The following is a 16,685-nucleotide window of genomic DNA, read 5'->3' as shown; positions in this document are numbered from 1 at the left end:
TATCTATCTATCTATCTATCTATCTATCTATCTATCTATCTATCTATCTATCTATCATTTGTCTGTCGGTCTGTCTATCTATGTATTATCTATCCATTTATCTATCATTAATCTGTCCATCTACCTCTGTATATATATGTGTGCGTACACACATACACTAACAATTTTTTTTCTGAATTTGGACTAAGTTGAATATATCATGGCCCTTACTCCTAAAGATTTTAGTGTGTCTTCTCTAAGAATAAGGACATTCTCTTATATTCTATAACAGGGGTCAGCAAACTTTTTCTGTTCAGAGTCATATAGCAATTCTTTAGGCTTTGTGAACCACATATGGTCTCTGTCACACATTCTTCTTTGTTTTTTACACAACCTTTAAAAATGTAACAACTATTCTAGGCTCACAGGCCATAGTTTGTCTCTCCTGGACTATAGGATGGTTATCCACTTCAGTATATTTCACACTGGTTACTACTCTTATCCAGTATTATCTAACTTACTGCCCATATTCCAGTTTTGTAAATTGGCTTAGTAATGCCCTTTATAGCATTTCCCTGCCTCCTTCTAAAGCCAGTCTAGGATCAGATATTGCACTTAGTAGTCACAGCTCTGTAGTATCCTTTAATTTGGACCATCGCCTCAGCCTTTCTTTGTATTTTATATTAACATGTTTAGAGACTACATTCTGCTTTTATTTTTTTAAATAAAACATTTCTAATTTGGGTTGTTAAATGACAAAATTCAGCATTCTGCTCTGAATACTACATAAGCGATTTTGAGTCCTTAGAGTATCACATATGGAGATACACAATGTTTATCTGCTTCTCATTGATAACAATGGTTGTTACCAGCTGTCCAGATGTTGTCTGATTTTTCCTTGATATAGTTACTATGTTTTCCTTTGGGTGTAATTTCACTGGAATTGTTATCTTGAGGTTGGAATCTGAAGAAGAAGATAGGAAATAGCTACATAGGGTGATATGGGCTGGACCGGGAGAAGCAGGTTGAACTGCTCTGTATCCTTGGATCATTTACTAAGTAGTTGGAATGAATGGAAAGACTCAATCTATAGTTGAACTGCAACTGTTTATACGAATATTTAAAATTAAGTTGTTTTATAGGGCTTTGCTCTATAAATTTTTCCATTACATTGTTTTGGCTAAATCATTTGTATTTTATATTAGTGCTTAAACAAAATTATGAAAACAATCTGTACTGATGTATTCATGTTATTGGCATCCACTCCATATATCCATAGATAAGACCAGTATTTTTGGCAACTGTTTGTGGAACTGGATTGCAAGTGATAATTGTCTATTCTCTTTATATTTCAGCCTTAGCCAATAAGAAAAGAAGCACTTCTAGTCACTTCTGCCCCTCTCCTCACCAAAAAGGAGTTGCTAACATGGTGGGTCAGGGCCTGACATTCCTTGGCCATGTTGGCCATGGGAAACTCTCTCAAGAAGCATTAGCCAAACACTATTTCACTTCCTGACCTAGATGCTACAGGCTCTCAACTTTCTTGCCTCCATGTAAACCAAGAACAGCTTGTCTTCCAACTTGTTCTATTTTCGCTTCTTTGTCAGTGACTGGGTGGGTAAAGTAGTTGGGTGAAAGGACTCAGGTTTTGCTGAGCCCTTCATTTTAGAATAATCATTCATTCTCAGTTCAGGGGAGGAGGAAGCAGGAAGTCACACTTGGGTGTCGAGTTTCTGCCCCAGCAGAAACTGTATTAGTTATCTATTGGTGGCCAGAGAAGCTGTATTAGTTATCTATTGGTATGTAACAAATTAGCCCCAAATTTAGAGTATTAAAACAATAAACACTTATTATCTCACAGATTCTGTAGATCAGGAATTTGAGAATTTTAGCTGGTTATTCTGGACACTTGTGAGGCTACACTCAAGATGTTGTCTGGAATTACAGTCATCTGAAGGCTTGAGTGAGACCAGAGGATCAGTTAAGATGCCCTGCTCCCATGGTTGTTGGCAAGAGGCCTCAGTTCTTCTTCATAGGCTGCCTAAATATCTTCACAAGTGATCCGAAAGAGGAGAGGCAGAAGCCATACTGTATTTACAATCTAACCTTAAGACTGACACATCATGTCTTCTATTATATTATTTGGAACATGCAAACCAATCCTGAGACAATGCAGGTGGGGCTATACAAGGGCATAAATACTAGGAGATGAGAGATCATGGCCATCTTGGAGGATCACTACCTACGAATCTTAAACTGGAGAATAGGAAATGCTTGGTTAGTGATTAACAAAACTTTCACTTAATCTCCCTGTTGGGTATGTATGCATGTCTGTCTATCTATCTATCTATCTATCTATCTATCTATCTATCTATCTATCTATCTATCTATCAATCATCTATCTATCTATCTAAATTATCATTATCATCATCTTTATAGAACCTCCAATTAGGCTTAATTTAAAACAATAATACACGTGACATAGAGAAGTAGTAAGAGAATTGCAATGGGGACAGCTGATCTTTACACTCCATAAATAGATGGGTTTTTCCATCTGTTGCTGTTTAAAGATTTAGCTTAATTCAAGGTTTATATCTCTATTTCCATCTCCATTGGACATATGAAAGGGCTACCAAATACTTTGAGCAAATCCAATTCATCCAGGGAACAGCATGACATGAAGCAAACTGCAGATACCTTTTATTGCTTTTTTGAGTGCATCCAACTTAGCTTGTTTATCTTAGCAGCTCTACATTAACTGGCAGAGGCATTACTTTTCAGGCTCTTCTTCAATAGTTCAGCCACACAGTTAGGCCACACTGGGGGTCTTGTGGCTCTTTGCATACTCTAGATTATTCTTCTGTTTGAAATATCTTTTTCTCATCTCTGATTAGAATCATTTTAATCCTTCAAAATCTATGACAAATACTATCCATTTCATGCAATCTCCAAAGTGAAATGACCTCTGCATTATTCTCATTCACCATAATGTTTGCTACTGTCCCTTAGTGGTACTGGTGATAACAATAATAAGGATAATAATAATCATAACAACACAGCAGGCACAAACAATTCAGTAGTTTCCTTCACCAGATACCATGCTAAGTAAGCACTTTATGTGTCTCTTCCAACTTATCATAAATCAAGTATTGTAGTTATCCTCATTTTGAGAATAAGTAAATTGACATCCAAGATGGTTAAGTAATTTGCTTAGGACAACATGCTAATAAGCTATAGAACAAAAACACAAATGCTTGGGTCAAAGCCTATACTTTTTTAAAAATACCAAATCAATCATTTTAAATTTATATATGTTGTATGATAATTATATTTTTATGAAAAATTATTTATAAGGAAATATACAGATCTTAAGCATATAATGTAATGAGTTTTAATAAAAATGTAAGCTTCACTCCAACTAAAATATCAAACATTTTTACAAACCCAGAAAGTTCTTTTATACCTCTTCTTACCAATTCCCTCTGGCACCTTGAGATACAAGCATTGTTATGATTTCTGTTGCCATAGATCATTTTTGCCTGTTTTTAAATTTGTTATAAACAAATTCATATAGTATATCCTCTTTTGTGTCTGGCTTATTTCATTATAATGTTTCTTGAGAGTCATCCATGTTGTATGTGTTAATAGTTTATTCCTTTTTTTTATTATAGAGTCATATAAATAAGACACAATTTTTTTTCCCATTCTCCTATTAAATTTAGGGCTGTTTCCAGTTTGGGGCTATTATGAATAGAGTTACTTTGAATATTCTTGTACAAGACGTTTTGTTAATATACACTTTCATTTCACTTAGAAATTCTGAGGTATGGAATTTTTAGATCATAGTACAGAGATGTGTTTAGCTTTATAAGACTTTGCCAAAGAGTTTTTCAAATAAGTTGTATCATTTTACCTTTCAACAATGGCAAAGAGTTCTAGTTGCTCCATATCTTTGCCAACATTTGGTGCTGTCATCTTTTTTTATTTTAGCTATTCTAGTGGGTACATTGGCCAAAGCCTGTACTCTTAACCACTGCCTGTTATCGCTGTGGTCTTTTTTATGCTTTAACCCACAATACAGTTACTTTCATACACATCTATTTCTCCTACTAGATTGTAAACTTTCACATAGCTAAGATGTTACCAATTGTTTTTATGGTTCTCCAAAGGCTTAACACAGTGCCTGAATCAGAAGAGGTGTATTATTATTTTTTTTACTTCTTTCTCTTCATTTTTTGACTCCTTTTGCCAACTTTACACCAGAAGTATAAAAGAGTGCTTGCTATGGTGAGAGGAAGAGTGATGATAGTTAATATGACGATGTGTATCTGGTGATATATTCCAGGGCACACTGACAAGATCCAGGGTCAGCCTAAACTAAAAGAGGATAGAAAACAAGATTCTAGGGTTTATATTCCTCATTGTGAATCAGAATCATATGGGGGAGCATGGAAAAAAATTCAACTGCCTTGACCCTCAACCCAGATATTTGGAATCTGTTGGCTGGAGGTGGGTCCAGTGATTGATCTTTCATAGATGTCTTCTAGAAGCCTCTATTGTACAACTAGGAACATTGGCCACTGTTCTCAGTAGAATGAAGTGAAGAAATGAGAGGTTAACCTTGACTATAATCTGATTCATTTGTTCCATACAGGTAACAATCTGAATATGTCTCCCTCTAGGAATGAGATTATCTCATTTAACCATATCTATGGATGGAGCTACAGTTGAATAATTGTCAACTATCCTCTTTATCCTTTCCCAAGTAGACAAAAGCTTTGATCACCAATTCCCTCATGCTAAAGATTCAAAAGAGTGTTGCAAAATTGTCTCTTAATAAACTCACTTCTTGAAACTCTAAAAGATATTTAACTCCAGACATGAATTCCCAATGCTGTCAAAATAATGAGTCTATATGTGACAATCGATGATAAATGAAACAGAACTTGAGGAATATAATGTGGTTTATCAGAGACTAACCAAAATTGAGTGTCTGATGCAAAATTAAGAAATAGAGACAATGTATTTTGAATTAACATTGACCTGGATGTCATAGTTGAGTTATAGGTGTGAAAGACCTTACCTGAATGGGGTGAGGGCCTGGTCTTGACTGAACTTGACTCCAGAATATTCATATTCAGACATCTGCTGAAAGTGGTTAACTAAAGGCATAACTAGACCTCGCCCTACTCAGTAAGAGCAGATTTTTTCATTAGAATAACTCTACAAGTTAGAAAAGAGGTTCACTTTAGAATTCTCCTATGTATCTGCTTTACTTTCCATGGGACAATTGTTCTTGGGTTTGAGATTTCTGTGAAGTGGACATAACAGAACTGTAACAATTCTCCCTCAGTTCTTTATCAGTTTTCTTCTCACTTCATTCTTTGTTACTTCCTTGGAAGATGGATTGGAGTGCCAAGGAAGATGAATAGATAAAAGTAGAGAGGAAGCAGGAGAGAAAGATGGTGAGAATAGATAGAAATCAAGTGTATGTTTGCACGTGTGTAGGAGAGGAGCATTCCGAGGACAGTAATGAAGAATTGGAATCAGAAACTAAACCAAGAGGATTTTTATACATCTTAGTTCAACGCTCTTATTCTACAGATGAGAAAACTGAGTACAAGAAAGATTAAAAGATTTACATAAAGTGATGCAACAAGTTGGGGCAGAGCTGGATGATAGAACTCAGGTATTCACCACCTGCTTCTAAGGATTTCTTAATATTTCTCACACTGCACCATCAAGTCTCTAAGAAGAAATAGCCTCTGCCTCCTCATTACCCAACCACAGAACACAGAGCCTGAAAGGGCTATTCAGTGAAGTTGAATAGACTGCTTGTGTGTGTGTGTGTGTGGAGGGGCGGGGGGGGGGGCGAGAGTGTCTGACCATGCGGTGGGTGGGGATAATGAAAGGAAGCATTATGCTAAGGAAGAAGATCACTTCTTACCTGACAATAAAATAAAACAAATAAGTCTTCAAATTTCCCAAGGCAGAGTAACAGAAAAAGAAGAATTATAACACTCCTAATAATTAAATTGTAGTCCTAAAGGATTGGTCATGTCTTCAGAGGTCGTGCGGCAAGACCACTAACCGTGACACTGATGTGTTTGGGTTATACTTAGCAATCTGAGTGTTAAATGCACGTCAACCAAATGTTCTGGGTCAGCAGAGGTTAACAAGCCAGTAGTGAATATAAACATAATTGTGTTTCATTAGGCTAAGTTCCCAGTTTGAAGAGCAAGGACAAAGCCCCATCAATCACTTCCTTCTAGAAGCAAGCTGTACTTGTTGAATAAATACATTGATACTCACTGTTGTGTTTGAAGATCCTTATGGTTGCACCTGAAATTCTGGCCCCAAGCACAAGAGATGCATGGTTTAACTCATCGCTTAAAATGAGGCATCCCTGTTCAGAAAATAAACACACAAAACATAGGTCAATAAATAAAATTAAGTAAAAACAACACGTATAAACAGAAAGACACTGCAACGCTTGAAACACAGATTCCCAAAACCTGTTTCAATTTTACAAGGCCAGGAGTTAACTTGGTATCTGTAAGACTAAAATACCATAGAGCAATTAACAGATGAAAATGGGTATCGTTTTAAGGGATTACATCTTTAATCATTTACATATGGTTCTCAGCAGAAAAGGTCATTTAAGATCTTGGTTAAGTATCAGCTAGCATCCAAAGGATTGATGTTTGAAAGGAAAACTGATATACTTTTGGGTGGGTTGTAGAATTTCTGGGGCTCTTCTATCCGATGCTGATTTATTTGAGACAGTTTTAGTGTACTCCATCTGGAAGGCAAGGGTCTTTTTCTGCAGAACATTGCAAATTCTTGTTTTCTGAATTATCATTCTCCATTGTATTGATATCCATGTAGATAAAAGCATTACTGCTTTACAGTTAAAAAATTTGAATTTGCTTTGGAAAAATATTAATGACAATTTAGTCTGAGGCAAGTGGAAAAAGGGAAATCTAATTTACTGCTTATAAATTACTGTTTGTAAATTTTTTTTGTTTTAATTAAAAAAATTTTAAATTATGAAATTGCTCCGCCATACCAAAAATGCAGATACAAACTATGGTAGCCATTTGTCTTCCATGGCTACCCAGAATCTGAGTTCTTCCTTGTATTTTGGAAAGTTCAAACATTACATGTTTTAAGTTTTTGAGGCAGGAACCAGCAAAATTGTCACAATTCTATACTCTAGGCCTGTGTGTGTTATAATTTTTTTGGTGAACATTTGAGAGTTATTTATAAACCTCATGTACTTATTAAGAACAAGGACATTCTCCTATGAAATCACAATGCAATTATCACACCCAAGAAATTAAATATTTCTATAATACTGTCATCTAATATACAATTCAAATTCATATTTTCCCAACTGTTCTAATAATATCTTAATGTCTTTTATACATGTTTTTTTTCCTTTTATTTTTTAATGCAGAATCCAATCAAAGATCATACATTATATTTAGTTATCATGAGTCAGATATTTTTAAAACATAAAGCTGGTTATGGCATTTGTTTTTACTTAAAATGAACCAATCATCTCCCCATTTTTCTCTGGAAGAATTTCAAACATCTTAACATGATTTATACTGTTAGGCTCTTTGCAAATTGGCAATTGCCTTCCTCTCTGGTTTCTTCTTCACCCACTACCCTGTACTGAAGTTCTTTCAAACCTTGTGTTTTACAAATGCTACTTCTTCTTCCTCGTCTTAAGAAAATAACTTATTTATCTTAACAGATAATTAAAAGATTAAGTTCTCACGTCACCCAATTTGCACAAGCATCCCAATCTTTCTCAGGAAAAGTTTGAGGCACCTCTTTTGTCCTTCCCCATGTATGTACAAACCCTTTTTGTAATAATCATCCTATTTATTTGGTGCGTTTTTTCTCCCACTGGACTGTAAACTACATAAATTTACAAGGCACAGGTCCTGTTCATCTTTGCATGCCCTATATCTTGCCTCATATGAGGACTTAGTGGATTCTCAGTAAGTGATTTATTGGATAAATAAAATGAATGAATGACACAAGCAAAATGTTTTGTTTAAATAAATGCTTAATATGTGTTGACTACATTGCAAGTGGTGACTTGGGAGCCTAAAAATTCAATCAATTTTGCTAAATCATCATGAAAAATGAAATTTGACCCACTTCTAAGGCTGCAATTCTATAAGCAGAATATCATGATTAAGAGATTTGCTTGATAAAGCTGGTACATTTATTTAAAAAGCTAGACACCCAATCAGCTTTTCCTAAGAAAAGGACCTCTCAGAGTTATAATTCTTAGGGATAATAGAGCAGAAGACAATTATGTTAATAAATTCTCACCTTTCCAACTAGTGCAGGGATATTCATTGAGTTAGTTGCAAATCCCATCCCAAAGACCATGGCTGCTTCTACATTCAGGAACTTAGCCACAAGGTCCTCCAACTCTTTATGCTTATTTAAGGTTCCTGCAAATGAAATGACAGGATGAGTAAGTCTTCTCTTTTCAATAAATCCAAGATTGAAAACTCAAATTCCAGTAATTACCCATAACCAAAAGACATGTATAAGAGTGTGCATAGCAGGTGTATTTGCCGTAAACCCAGTTTAGAAATAACCCAAATTTCCATTTACTGTAGAATGGATAAATGCATTGTGGGGATATTTTTATAGTGGAATGCAACACAGCAATGAGAAAGAATAAACTATTACCCCATACAACAACATGAAAAAAATCTCACAAATATATGAATAAATGAAAGAAGTAAGACACATATATTCACACAGGTTGTATGAGTCCATTTATGTAAAGTTTACAAACAGACAAAACTAACCTATAGTGTTAGAAGTCATCAGGATAGTGGTTTATTTTGTTGGAGCATGAGGAGAGCTTTGAGATTCTCCAAATGTTTCGTTTCTAGATCTGGATGTTGGTTACATGGGCATGCTTGCTTTGTGAAAATCCATGGAGCTGTACACTTATGATTGGTGCACTTTTCTATATAAATACTTTATAATGCAATAAAATTTATCAAAAAAAAGAGGAGGAGAAGAGAGAGAGCGCCACTGTGTCTCTCTCTCTCCTTACCCTATATCCCACAAGTAATTAAATTATAACCCCTCACAGGTTCCCCACACTAAATGCAAACAGGTCTCATGACTTTCATAGATACTAATAACTCTAGTTATAACTCATTGAACCTCCAGAATGTGCTAGATTTCAAAGCCCACTACTTAGGTTATCTCATTTAATCTTAAGTGTCCAATAATGCAGATATTATCACTTTACAGACAAGAAAACTGAAGTGTAAAGAGGTCACAGATAAAAACCAACATGTAATGTAGTCTAACTCCAAAGTTCACATTTTTACCACTCTATTATTTTTTATATGCTTATTTTCTGACCCATTTTTATACATAATTCCCTCACGCTTTACTGAGAGCAAACTTTAATGCACCCATATTTTTCTGTTTGCTCTAACTTCTAGAGCTGCACCATCCCATGTGGTAGCCACAAGCTACATGTAGTTAGTGCAATAGAGAAACTAAGTTTAAAATTTTATTTAATTTTAGTTAATTTAAATTTTAAAACTGAAGCAATGTAAAATATTTCCCATAAAACATAACTTTATTATTTTGGTAGAATTACATTTCACTTATTTCACTCTAACCAATGAAAATTTAGTGTCTGAAGTAAGATATGCTGTAAGTATAAAATATACACCATTTTTAAGGGCTTAATACAACAAAAATAATGTAAAATAGCTCATTAATATTTTTATATTGATTGCATGTTTAAATAATAGTATTTTGTATATACTGGGTCAAAATGTATTATAAAATTGAGTTTACCTGTTTTTTTAACTTTTTTTTAACATGGCTACTAGAAAATTTTAAATTACACATATGTCTTGCATTGTATTTTTATTGGACAGTGCTGCTCTAGGTGATACAATTAATGGAACAGAAAAAAGTACATGTGAGGATATGCTGTAATTGCACCCTTGGAATGTAGGGGAAGATTTAACTCAAATTTAAGTTAGAGGAATATCATTAGCATATTCAGAATTATTATAAACATGCTTCTTTCAACCTAATAATCAACATATTTTACTATACAGAGTGAAATATCAGAATTTTATTTAAGTTGGTAAATTAGTTTGCACTAAAATGGCAAGGGATTAAACTTTAGAAGGCATTGAATGGTTTAGAGTTTTGTTTTGCCTTTAATATGGAAGTGGGCATCTGATGATTGAACTTCGTATTTCCTGAGAAGTCGCACTGTCATATAACAGATGACTGGTGGCCTTTCTTCTCAAACCAGAATTCATTTGTTCCTCAATTGTCAGAAACCATAGTAAAATAAGTATTCCAGCAAAACCAATCTTACTCAAGATTTTTAGGGAAATGTTAAAACATTAAATTATAATTTAAAAATTTAATATTAAATATATATTATGGAGTAAAAAGAGAAACTGAAATGTAAAGACAAAGCATGATAACATAATCATTTGTCAGATTTGTTTCTTCCAAACACAGACTGTATCTCAAAGGGAATGGTTTGAGAATAGGTAGTGAAAAGACCATTGGCCTGGGCATGAGGAGACTTGGGTTCTGGCTCCAGCTTTTTCACTGAAAAGTTAAGTGGCCCCACAGTTTCCAGAGAGGTTGGGAGAGGTGCTTCCTTGATGTTCCAAGTGCTCTTTCACCAAAGATAATCATTTTCTTGCAACTCCCTCTCACTCTTTGAGATCCACCACACACGACATCTTTTCTGGGATGTTATTCCCAGCTTCCTCAGGCAAACTTCATCACTTTCTCTTCTGAGATAGCATAGCTTCATAGCACTTATTAAGCTGAACTGAGGATGTTCATGGAGTAATCTTTTTTATTATAGAAAGAGCCCTCAGGGTGCAGATACTGTGTGTGAGATGTTCCTGGCAACCACAGTTGCCTAGTGCAGTATTGACACGTAGTAGGTGCTTGTTGAATTGCATGTTATCTTTAGATGGAGAATGAAGACAGAAATGAGCCAAGAGTAGAGGATGGCCCAGGAATGAAGGCCAAGAACCACAAGGGCAACAACATGACTAGGCAGTGAGCACCAGTTTGAAAATGTCTAAATCTGAAGAAGGCTTCCAGCAATGATAGTGGGTTTCCAAACCTTGCCACTTCAGTAACTTTCTATATGAGTTGTTTCTATCCAGAGGATTAGGGGACAACTGTGTTCTAGTTCAGTTAACACGAAGTGCATGAGTAGAAGTTCACAATGAATCTCTATGTGATGTCTTCTTCCACCTTCATCTTCCCAAATTTGCCATCTCAGGGGTTTATCTATAATAGTTGCATCACTAAAACTTCTTAGGATAATGTAAGATGTTTTATAAGCAACCAAATAGTCAACCAATGAGAAGTGGGTGTGTCTAAGGACATCCTGAGAAATTGTCCTCTCCGAGGCCTCTATCATTAACAATAGCTTAAAAAGAGGGAAAAGACAGGAAATGAAGATGTCCACATGAGGTCTCTAGATACGGACCTTCTGAATTCTCATTGGTGAGGTGGTTAGTAATGCACAAATATACTCATTTCTATAAGCAGATGTCTTACAGCTGAGTTATAAGTTATGAGTGATTTTCCATCTAGGGGCTTGTCTTCATTTGTCGAAAACAATAGCCCCCAATCCCAAACCACATTATCATAGAATTTCTCTGTTTAGTGTTCATAGCTCAGATTTCATAAACAGATTTGAAAGATTCCCAGGATGGCTTAATATTTTCTACTTCAGGAAGCTACACCTTTTAAAGTTATAATGAGTTGGTCTGGAGTCAGGTAGGGTTTGTTAAGGAATAATAAATAGTATGGCTTATTTCTGTTAATCCAGTGCTGCTTTCCTCCTGCTGCTCTTCACATTCAAGAAATAAAAATGTAAGAAGACCCTGGAGAAACAAAGGAGTCAACAGAAATGTAACTAGCTTGCTGTCTACACACACTCAGTCCACATTTTGAATGAGTTGAGGTGTCTGAGTCACGCCAAGTTACAGTTGGTGATCTGAGTACTTAATTAGTTCTAGAAATTATATTCACATTTTGTTTTTGGTATATAAATATGAGCATTTTTTTAACCCCAAGAAAGCATAACTATAGTCCTAACCAAAGGTACAAATCCACAAAAATTTTTGTGTCTCTCTATGACTTTAGTCTTCAGTCTCTGAAGGTGAACAACACTCATAAATTGGCTAGTGAGAAGGGCTCGCCAAATTGATATATTATGCAATACTGACACTTGTTCTTATTCTGAAGGTTTATTTATCCCATGAATAAAAGAATAAATACAAGCTGAGTGTATTTTTTTTGCTAGCTTCTCAGCATTGTTTCATGTGCCAAATACTGTATTTGCCATTATCAGTCAAGTCAATACAAATTAGATTCAGGAGAAAAGTAGAAATATTATGTTATTATATGCTTTTGCATATAATTTATATGCTTTCGACATTGACTGGCTCATGCATTCTAGTCTGAACATAAAGAGCACTGGCCTTCATATTGACACTGATTAATAGTAGAGTGTGGCACTACAATTATTAACAATTCTGTTTCGCAACCACCAATTCTTTCTGTGTGGCACAGGTGAGGACTATTTCTACACTGTGACTGTAGTCACTTTTTGTTCAGAATATCCTGTTTGTAGATTATCCCTTAGACTTGACTTAGGAACAGGCTTTTATTATCATGGCAACCTGCCAGTTAGCTCTTCTGGCTGTTCCAGTTGTTCTATGGCTATCAGTCTACCTCTGAATCCCTTTACTTGAACTAGTGATTCCTGCATTAAAACTAGCATTGACTCTTCTACCAAAAGGATTTTACCTTTTGGCTTACCATCCAAAACTCTTAGAATACTTTGCATTTCTCCTTATTCTGCATGTGTCCAGTCTGATGGGGTTATAGATCTACAATGCCTCTTGAGTAACATTGTTTTTTCTGTGAAACATTCAGAAAAAAATCTGAAAGAAGCCTCAGGTGGTACCTGAAATGAGTCTAGAACAAACTGTCATACTGAACATAGTCCATGGCTGCTGGGTTAAAAGACCTTCCATTCTGATGAAAAACAAACAAACAAACAAACAAACAAAAAACTTTTATCTGCCCACCTATCCACTCCTTCACTTTTAACAAACCACTTGTTACCTTTGGACAGGTTAAAGCATTAGTATATAATTACAATATGGTACAAACAAAAACCTTAAGTGAGGCATGGATATATAATTATGATGAGCCTTTCTGTCACAAAGAATCCTGATAAGAGAAGAATTCTTAAGTAGATCAAATGATGATCTCTACCCCATGCTCAATAAATTAACGTTCTTACCATTTTTTCTTTAATGTTTTATTTTTATGTAATTTCAGACCTATGAAAAAGTTGCAAGAATAGTACCAATAATCCTTAGATAGTTTTCACCCAGATTCCTCAAAATGTAGTAAAATTCCTTATTTTACTACATTTCCTACATCCTACTACATAAATATTTCTGGATCCATTTATATATATATTACATACATATATCACATGTAAACAAACATACATATATATGTAATTTTTTCTGAACTACATAGTAAATTGCAAACATGATGCCTCATTTCTCCTAAATATTTCAGCATACATTTACTAAAAACAAGAAATTCTCTTATGTAATGACAGTACTATTATCATTGATACAATACTATAATCTACTATACAGAGCTAATTCAGATTTGATTCTCTTGCTTTTAAAAATCACCTCTAAAACAAAACAGGTAGAATAAAGTGGAATGAAGCAGTATATAATGAGTGTCCACTAATGCACCATGATTATTTAATTTAATCATCACACCTATACAAAATCTATAAAATAGTCACCCTAATCCTTATTTTATCAATGAGAAAATAGATATAGAAGAGATGTCACTTGCCAAAAGGAGACAGAGCTAGTAAGTGCAGGCCACCTACTTAAAGACATGCCAACCTACCATGTGGAAACATTTCAAGCTTTATCTTAGTTAATTGTCATATACTTTTTGAGGATAGTACTGCTATTATCCCAATTTTACACAAAAGGGCACCAGTGATTGAGAGTTCACTTGCCCAAGGTTACACAGTTAGTAACTCTAGAGCCAGGATGTAAACTCAGCACGTCTGAATCTAGAGAAGGAACACATCATCACTATTCCATGGCATTTTCCAAAACAGGAAAATTTTAGGAGCCACTGGCCTAAGGGATGCTAACCATCTGTATGTTTTTAAAAATATAGAGATTTTTTATGAACATTATAGGACAATTTGAATAATAACTTATGTGTGTTCTCCATAGTTTTTTCTTTATTTCTTTCCATGTTTAGCAGGTAGCCAGGCACTATTTAGTCCTGTGTTTCTGGAGAGGTTCATGATATAGGGCCCAAAGTTGAAATTGCTTCCTTCCTGCCTGGAAAATGCTTACACAAATTGAAGGGATTACATTAGGTGTACTCAAAGGAGAGAAACCATGGTATCTGGGAAGCAGAGAGAGTAAGGGGGATTTGACCAAGAGTGGGGTCATTGGATCCATATACATCTCTTGGTGGTATCTGCCTGGGGACAACTGCAAGAGGCACAAGAGCAGCTTGAATGCTGGGCACTGGGTTTCCTATCCACACCAGCCACTATTTAGCCCTTAGCCTGGGACAGAAATACCTGGCTTGATGGAGCACAGGGACTGTGTTCACTGAACCAGTGGGCCTCTCAACTGGGGACCAAAGACCAGGGAGACTTCTCCAGTGTTTAGAAACTGCACAATATCCTACAACCTTTGCTCTATCTCAATAAATGTGAGCCCCAATTTGGGACAAAAATAAAACAGGTAGATTGGGGTTTGGAGTCAACTTAAACTTATTTTTTTAAAAAGGACTTGAACACTTTTTGCAAACCTGAGTTTGTGATTAACATGGCTTTTTCATTCACTAGCTATTTGACCTTAGGAAAGTTGAGACTTTCTGGACTTTGGTATGCTTCTTTGTAAAAGTATGTTAGACTAAACACTAGGAAACTTGTCTATACTCAGTTCTGTGATTCCATTATTCTTTCTGTATTTTACTTCTGTGAAATGGCAGAGAATTAAGTCTGGAAATGGTGTATGATAAAATGGATAGGTTCTACCCTCTAGCATGGATGGAGATTAATATATATACCTTTGAGTAGCCTTTCAGTTCCAGCTTTTTACTTGTAAAGCTTATCCTACTCCTTGGCTCACTAAAATATACTCATAGTATACAGGGTGTTCAGTTTGCATAGAGTTCAAAGAAATATAAATAGCTATTTGCCCCAAAGGAATAAGAAACATACATGAAATAGGTAGAAGAAAAATATAAGAAGCCTGGGTAAATTCCTTGACTCTACAAGTCAAGTCTTCCTAATTTTGTTAGTTAACACCAGCTGACGAATCATGTTACTCATTTAGGTTATGTCCTATGAATTAGAAGAAACACAAGTACCAAGATAATCAGAAATGTATTTGATTATACTATCATCTAACTTTTTGTATTATAAGGAGGGTATAGAACACATTTGTAAGAGTTACATTTCTGTCAAGTAGTACTTTTGCCACTCCAAATATCCTTATTCTCAGATAATTGCCTACATGTGGGGAGTTAGGGGTAGACATTGTTGATGTTCTTGGTTTTCCTCAAGTTAATATCAGTGCCATTAAAGGACATACACAGGTGCCTATGACAATGAAAGTTAATCTGTATCCATGGTATATTTGGATGGAACAGGATTTATTCTAAATGAAGTAAAGAAGAGTAAAGTTTGATATATGCTGATATGCACTGGATCTGAAAATTTGGACAGCTGGTATTAAATCTACAGGATTCTTATTCCCAAGTTGCTATGATGGCAGTACTTGTCTACATCAGCAAACTTTTTATAGAGGACCAGACAGAAAATATTTGGAGCTTTGTGGGCCATGTGTTCTCTGTAGCTCTGCCATTATAGAGTAAAATCTGTCATAGACAATGCACAAAAGAGTGGGTGTGGCTCTGTTCCAATGAAAGTTTACTATGAATACTGTAATTTGAATGCATATAATTTCACATGTTGAAAAATATTATTTTTATTTTTTAAGCTACTTGAAAATGTAAAATTTATTTGTAACTTGCAGACACTATAGAAAGAGGGGCAGCTGGATTAGTTTGGTGACCCCCTGATGTAGATGGTCATTGGTTTTAGCTATGAATGGTATGGGATAGAGTAAACTGCTTTTCCATTGGACTCAGGACTCTAGTCTTGACTTCTCAGTCTACTGACTGTGTGAACATTGATTGACAAGTCATTAAAAATATCTCTAGACTTCATGTATCTCATCTCATGGTATTTGTATGAGTGGATAGAGGCAGTAGTTGATCTACATATTCTAAAATTCTATAAATTCCAACTTTGTTCAATCATCCTAGGTACTACCTTGCTGGCAAGTATTACACTTGTGAAAATTATTGGCATATCTTGTTGAATTGTTACGTTTGCTTGACTTTGCTGAACTTACAAGGCCAAATTTACACTTGCAGAAATAAGTCTACTAGCTGAAATTTGGATGTGCTATAATTTCTATCACTGTTAAGAGAAGGGCAATTACCTTGTCAGAACTATAACAAGTATCAGGAAATTGCCAAAGGCTTTCAGAAACCAAGAT

The 16,685-nt window shown here is 35.1% G+C and overlaps 1 protein-coding gene across 1 annotated transcript in view; it reads right to left on the bottom strand.

Moving 5' to 3' along the window:
- SPTLC3 (serine palmitoyltransferase long chain base subunit 3) overlaps nt 1–16,685 on the bottom strand; it is a 146,484-nt gene that overhangs the window by 66,993 nt on the left and 62,806 nt on the right. The window contains exons 5-6 of the mRNA XM_011370277.2: nt 8,332–8,456; nt 6,292–6,385 (exon numbers count right to left, since the gene is read on the bottom strand). Coding sequence (XP_011368579.1) covers nt 6,292–6,385; nt 8,332–8,456 — 219 coding nt within the window. The remainder of the gene's footprint in view (nt 1–6,291; nt 6,386–8,331; nt 8,457–16,685) is intronic.

The sequence above is a fragment of the Pteropus vampyrus genome, unplaced genomic scaffold, assembly GCF_000151845.1.
Source record: "Pteropus vampyrus isolate Shadow unplaced genomic scaffold, Pvam_2.0 Scaffold7, whole genome shotgun sequence".
Classification (NCBI taxonomy): Eukaryota; Metazoa; Chordata; class Mammalia; order Chiroptera; family Pteropodidae; genus Pteropus; species Pteropus vampyrus.
This window is presented reverse-complemented; position numbering and strand designations above follow the sequence as displayed.